The 7,595-nt window shown below is 17.0% G+C and overlaps 1 protein-coding gene across 1 annotated transcript, besides 1 other annotated feature; it reads right to left on the bottom strand.

Moving 5' to 3' along the window:
- The first annotated feature begins 1,581 nt into the window (after positions 1–1,581).
- Positions 1,582–1,985: a repeat region.
- Positions 1,986–5,698: 3,713 nt separating this feature from the next.
- On the bottom strand, positions 5,699–6,283 carry ETRAMP (early transcribed membrane protein; the record flags this gene model as incomplete). Its single annotated transcript, XM_028670099.1, has 1 exon — positions 5,699–6,283. The coding sequence occupies one exon, from the start codon at positions 6,281–6,283 to the stop codon at positions 5,699–5,701; it is 585 nt and encodes a 194-aa protein (XP_028526885.1).
- Between the last annotated feature and the right edge of the window lie 1,312 nt (positions 6,284–7,595).

Genomic DNA, 7,595 nt, shown 5'->3' with positions numbered 1-7,595 from the left:
TCAATATTTTTCTTTTTTCTTTTTATTATTTATCTAGAGGTTGTATGGCTAACGTTGTATTTTCCATACAGCTAGTGGCTGTTATTCTAAAAAGGGTTAACAATAACTTTTAATAAGTAAGAATATATGGTGTGAATTTCAGTAAAACCATGTAAAGCTGTACATAATATTAATTAAATAGTGCATGTGTTGACATCTTTGAAATAAATAATATAACTGACATTAAGTGATTAGCTATTAAAAAATTATATAAATATAATTAATTTTATTTTAAAAGTAAACTAAATTTTATATTAATTAAATATAATAATTTATATGCATTTAATAATCATCAGTAATAATTAACATTTATAGTAAATAAAATTGTTAGAGGCCGTTTCACATTCTCTGCATAAATTTATATATTAGGTACTTGTATAACAAATAGTATCATCGACATATTTTTTAATTACAGAAAGGATAAATGCAAAATAAATAATGTTCTACTTATACATGTAAGATGTAATAGTAAAATAATTGCGTTAAAATGGTCACTCTGTAGTTTACGAATTTTAAACAGTATATGCACTAAAGTAAGAATTCACATTACAAGTTTTTGTACATGAATGATAATTTTTTTTTGGAAGTAGAAAACTAGTTGTTATTTATATGGATCATGTAATGAATCTTCATAATACTTTAAATAAAATTATGTAATGTATATATTGACTCATGTTAAAAAAATGATAAATTGATATTAAAAGATTAATTATTAAAAAATATATACATATAATAAAATTTTTTCTAAAATTAAAAATAAATGTTGTTTAATATTAAACAATATAATTTATAAGTAATTAATGATTATTTATTATAATTAATAACATAATAAATAAACAAGTAGGAATATTTATACATGTTGTCTATTAATTGTATTATTCAAATTATTATGTAAGTTTTTGAATGGACAATTAATAAATAAATAGTATAGTTAATAAAGAGCATGTGGAATGATCTTTATTTATTATAGATATTTATTAAAAATGATTATTTACTACTTATAAATTATAATATTTAATTAATACAAAATTTATTTTACAGTTATATTTAACTAAATCTATATAACTTTTAAAGACATATAACCTAATATTAACTCTATTATATATTCTTCTCCTGAGATAACATGTACACTATACACTTATTATTATTCAAAATACCATGCATTACGAAAAAAGCCAGTAGAAATTAAAAAAAAATTTCACTCGTATGTATATTTGCATAATTTTTTTTTTAGTACACACACCAAAGCATATAATATTGTCTACGTGCTTTTGTTATACACATGGTTAATAAAAAGTATTATTAACCCTTTTGAGAATGAAAAGTAATAGTTGTATGGAAAATAAATAGTTATTCATGTAAGCTATACATAAAAAAATAAAAAAATTAATTATTACTATTTTTTGTTTGACTTTTGTAAATTAAAATATATAAAAGAAATATATTCATTTTTTTTTTCTTTTTTGAAAATGATTATGTTATTGAAATACAGAAGAAGGAATTGTTAACAAAAAGTTTCTTCCAATATATTTTTGTTTATATTTTTATAAGAAAATTTTTTATTGACAGTAATAAAATTTTTGTGTTTTGTAATATTTTCATAATTTACTTTGTATTTTGTTAATTATTTAAGTTTTGTTAATTTCAGGGTAATGAATTTAAATTACTAAACATTACTCATAACATTATAAATTGGCATATGTAATTGAATCGATAATTGAGGATTTAAACTTTTAATAAAAATATAAGATTTTTATTAAAGTAAATAAATCCATCTTTAAAACAATAAATAATGATGTAGATTATATAAATATAGTTTACTTGTTTATAACATTAAATCTAAATTTAAATTCATTAAATTAATAGATGAAGTTCTACATACTGTTTATTAATATGTTTATTCAACATGATAACAAAATCACTGAATATGCAATTAATAAATTAATAATAGACAAATATGTTAACTAAAAAAATATTTATGTTTCCATCTACTATTCATTGTTATTTTACTAGAATCTAAATGAGAAAATAATATTAAAAATTATATTTATCGTTTTATTATTTTAATAATTTATATGGTATTATATTCTTTAGCATTGTTTATGTGATTTCTATATGTTATATTTTTTACTTTAGAATGTTATACTAATAAAAGATGACTTTTGTGAAATATGCAAAAATTAGCTTTATAAAAAAAAAAAAAATTAAAAATATATAAATTTTAATAAAGTAAATTATATTTATCTCAACATAATTTCTGAAATTAAAAAAAAATTAATTTAAAAAAAAAAAATAAACATATTTAAAAAGCTTATACATACTTAATTTAGTTATCAGCAATACGTCAAATAAAACAATAATAATATATATCTATTTTTTAAAATCCCTAATATAAAATGTTTTTATATTTTTTAAAAATATCTTACAAATAAATAACGATGATATTTTCACATAATATATTTTCAGAACATATCAAATATATATAATTTATTAAAAAACCCATATAAATAATTTAAAAAAATAAAAATTATATAAAAATAAAAAACAATTTTATATATTATCTATCTATTTTTTTTTTTTTTTTAATATATATTAAAAATAACAACATTAACTTTTTACTCAAAAAATGTAAATTTAATACAAAATATAAATGTTTTTTGTCATATGTCTAAGCAATTGAGTTTTTAAAATTTTCTATGAAATACTAACAAAAATATTAATAAAGAGCATATAAATTATCCTCTAATTATTTTATTTATCATAAATTACTTATTTTATATAGCATATAATTTCTATATAATATGCTAAATAAAATTAAATAAACAGTTTATTTTATATAAAATTTATAACTACTTTAAATAAGATATTCCAATTGAGTACTCTATTTTTTTTAACATATTAATTTAATGAATTTTATTCATATAATTTAATAGAATTTATCACTTGTTTTTATTAAAATATGCTTTATTATAAATTTATTATAGCCAAAATAATCCTCAAAAAAAAGGAAAATATTATAATTTTTTTTTATCAGATATAACTAAGATAAAAAATCATACTACTTTAAAATATCGTTAAAATTAACTTTTTTTTTTATTTTTTTATATCAATTCATTTTCATTATGAATGTCTTTTTTCTTTGCGTATGCATTCTTTTATATATATTAAATTGATAACTAGACTTTTATCTATATTTTATTGTGTTCTAGTAAATATTTAAAATGATCAATAATACTCCTTGTTGACCATTAAACAGTTAAATTGAAACTAACGCATTTTGTTATAATAAGAATTCATTATGTTTTATAATTTAAATTCATTATATTTGCATGAGTTCTAATATACGAGGATATTTCTTAGTTTATTATTAATCATATTCATATAAAAAGAATTTTACCTCATTTTTACATTAAAATAAACAGTAAATTATTAAAAATATATACTTTAACGTATTGTAAAGTTTCTTAGATGAATATAAAGAAAAGTTATTTTTAAATGTTACCTATCATGTAATTTCAAATAAATTTTACAATTTGAATATAAATGAAGTATAATTATCTATATTATTATTTTTGTAATTATAAGCTATTAGGTAAAATATTTACTCGTGAACGTTAATAAAAATTTATATACTATACTTAATTTAAATATGCCTATATTTTCTTTTAACAGTATATAAAAAAAAAAATTTTTTTTTTTTTTTTTTAAATTATTTATTTTCTCTGACAAATTATGTTTCGTGTGCAAAGTATTTTCTTTTAAAAATATCGATTTCAAATTTCGAAATTTTCATTTATAAAATACTATGAATTCATAAAAATTTATTAAAAAGTTTATAAATTAATTTTTAAAAAATCAATTAATTCAAATCTTTAAAAAATATAAAAGAAATTTATCATTTTTATAATTTGAATTTTGTTTATTTCTATAATTTATAAATGCTTTATATCCTACTCCATCTTTATTACCAAAATTATTAAAATATATTTTTTTTACTATTTGTATTAACTTTTATAATAATATTTTTAATTATTCCTTTGGTGGGCATTATAAAAATAAAAACAATTTTATCTAAATTTATAACTTTTATATCTAATAACTTAATTTAAATTTCTTATTTTACATTATGAGTGTTTATATTATTTTAATTAAGAGATATTTCATTTTATATAAGTTCTTAATCTATTTAGTTTATGTAATTATTTTTATTATATAATTTATATATGAGTAAATAATTGCATGTATATAATTTTAATTTATTATTTTATAAAATTAACTATTGTTAATTTACTGGGTTAACATGATAAATATCTTTAAACTAAGTATAATTTAACTCTTCTTTAATTATCCTAATCATATGAATTTTATTTTACGCATAATAAATTCTTACAGAATTGTGTAATATATATAATAAATATTTTTATTTTTATTTTATTTTTTTTTTTTATCCTAATCTATATTTTCATATCATTATTTGCTTATAAAAAAATAGTTTTACAAATGAAATTTCATTTTTATTCTTCTACTACAAATTATTTATCTGATTACATAATTATGTGCTGTGATTAAAATGAAATAGTGACTGCTAATTTACATTACAATTATAACATAAAATGTTTTTTTTATTACATTTTTTTTTAAACTATTGGTGTACAAATTTAATAGCCATTAGTATTTTTACATTAATTTGTATAATATATATCATATATATTTTTAATTGTCTCTTATATGAACAATTAACTTTTTACCTAATGAAAAATTATTTTAGAATAGCTGTAATTAGCGTTACACTTTACAAAATAACCTTTTAACATTTAAATTTTCTTTAAGGTTATTTCAAATATATAAAATTATTCAATGTTTTGCATATTTATTTCTAGGGGATATTTATATATACCGCCAAAAATATACATTATGTAAAAATTTTACATAAATACATATATTTTTTTTTAAATTAATTTCTTTGATAGTTACAAAAAAATATATATATATATATATATATATAATGAATATAGTATTAACAAATAACATTTCATGTATTTATTCACATATATATATATATATATATAAATTAAATCTTTAGATTATTCATGTGTGTTCTTAATAAAAAAATATACATTTATTTATTATTTTTTTTTTTTTATTTTTATAAATACTTGAAATAATATATGTGTAGAGCATATTAATTATTAACTACATTTTATTTTTTATATATTTTAAATATATTTATATAATTTGTATATGTTCCATGTAAAAATATATAATTCATATGTTTCTATATTGCTATGTATTTTAACATCTTTTATGGTTGTTCATTAGACTTTTTATTTTAATAATTAACTAAATGCATACGTATACAACTATTTACTGTTAACTTCTTAATATTCTTAATAATAAATACAAGAGAATTTATAAATTTTATAATTTATTTGAATATAACATGAATAATCTATATTAAAATAGTTCATAAACTTCTATTAATTTATATTTTAAAAATTATAATTTTTTATACCTCATATAAATGAAAAATTAAATTATTTTATATTCTTACTTTTTGTTTTAAATTTATAAGACTTTATATTCATTTTGTTTTAAGGTGTTATTTCATGTTAAATGATAAATCAACAATTTGACATAAAAATATATTTCTCCAAGAACGTTAATTTTCGATTAATTTAATATATATTTTTTTAACCAAAGTATCTAGTATAATAGGTGTTATTATAATATTATACTTCGACGCTGAATGATAAATTTTTCCTCTTATATAATCAGGGTCCCGTATATAAAGTCGTAAATCTTCTCTAGTATCATTATACTGTTTCTTTATTTTTTCTGTCATAAATTCTTCAAATGCTTTTAAATTAGCTGGAATCTCGCATCGAGGATATCTAAAGTATCTTTCACCCTTTGATACATATTTTGGTTCTTTAAAATCCATATAAGGGGTGGTACGCCCACTTGACAACTCACTTTCAGGTTCTTCAGTGGATGCACTGTACCCACTTGATACACTTTCTGTTTCATAAGAAATGCTTCTAGACCCACTTGATGACTCACTTCTAGTTCCATCAAATGAATTTAGTGAAGAAGAATCGTCCTCGTTATTTAATGAACTTGCAACATTTCTTAATGAATTACCATTATAGATAAGATTATCTTCTGGATAACTTGATAAGCATACCTTTAATAAATTAATAACAATTAAAAAACTTAAAAAATAAAATGTTTTTGAAATTTTCATCTTGAGATAGAAAATAAATAAAAAAAATAAACTTTCTTATGTAATAAAAATTATTATTTAGATTAATAATCTAAATAGATAGTACAAGAAAATATATTTCTAATTTTCTTATTAGAAGTATTTAAACTACAGTTTAATCTTCTTAGAACTAAAAATAATTTTTTATTTTTTTATTTTATAAAGATTTTTATTTTTATTTGAAGGGAATTTTGATATTTTTTTTATTCTTCATTTGTAAATATATTTCATTTGCATGCAAATATAAGAAAAAGTAAAATTCAATTTTTTTTGGCTAATTTTTTTTCACACGAAACTAGTAATTTAATAGTATAAAAAATAAAATATTTTTGAAGCAATTCCTTCAAAAAAAGTATCAATAGTTAGTAAATTAAAAATTTTGAAGTCTTATAATTTATTTTATTTTACCTAAAGATTCATGCATGCTATTTTTATATGGCTTTTAAGTTACTACCTTTTATATAATAAAAAAAAAATTTTTTTATCTCATAGTGTATTATTCATCTTTATATTATTTATTTTTATAGTACATCTAAAATAGTTTATTTTACCTTAATATATATTAATAAATGAGGAAATACATAATATACATTTTATTATTTTTTTTTCTAAATATCAAAAAAAAATGATAAGTAATATAAAGAAACTTTTGTTTTTTACATTTTTTACTAATAAGTTTTCATAAGTATATAGTTTTATGATTTTTCATTAAGATAAAATAGTATATAACTGAAAATCTAATAGTTTACATATTTGAGATAATGTGTACACTAAAAATATGTATTCTAAAAAATTATTGATTTTTTTTTGTGAAAGCAATGATAAATTTTTAGTGTATACTCATGATGAATATCTACAAATATAGAAGATATAAAATATGATTATTTAAAGAAATCAAATTTATTTTTGATGAAAGATAGTATATATTATATTTTTAGATAATAACATATAGAATATTATATTTTAGTATAAATAAAGGAGAATTTTTATTGAATTAAATGAACGTTTTTTAAAATTATATAATGTATATTAAGAATAATAAAGCATTGAAATTAATATAACTTTAATTAGAAAATTATAGATGTTATATTAAAATGGACATTTCATGTTAAGTATTTTATATTGGCTATAGTAGCTATAGGATAAAATTATTAAAGATTGCTTTGTGTTATTTTAACATAATTTCTCAATATTATGTAAAAATTTTTGAGAGTACAATTAATAGCATGGAGATTAAATAGATAATTTTTCTATTCATATTTTATATAATTGTAACAAATCATTCTTATCACAT

Source organism: Plasmodium gallinaceum, assembly GCF_900005855.1.
Source record: "Plasmodium gallinaceum strain 8A genome assembly, contig: PGAL8A_v1_67, whole genome shotgun sequence".
NCBI classification, from domain to species: Eukaryota; Apicomplexa; class Aconoidasida; order Haemosporida; family Plasmodiidae; genus Plasmodium; species Plasmodium gallinaceum.
The sequence above is the reverse complement of the archived record's forward strand: the minus strand, read 5'-3'. Positions and strand labels throughout refer to the sequence as shown.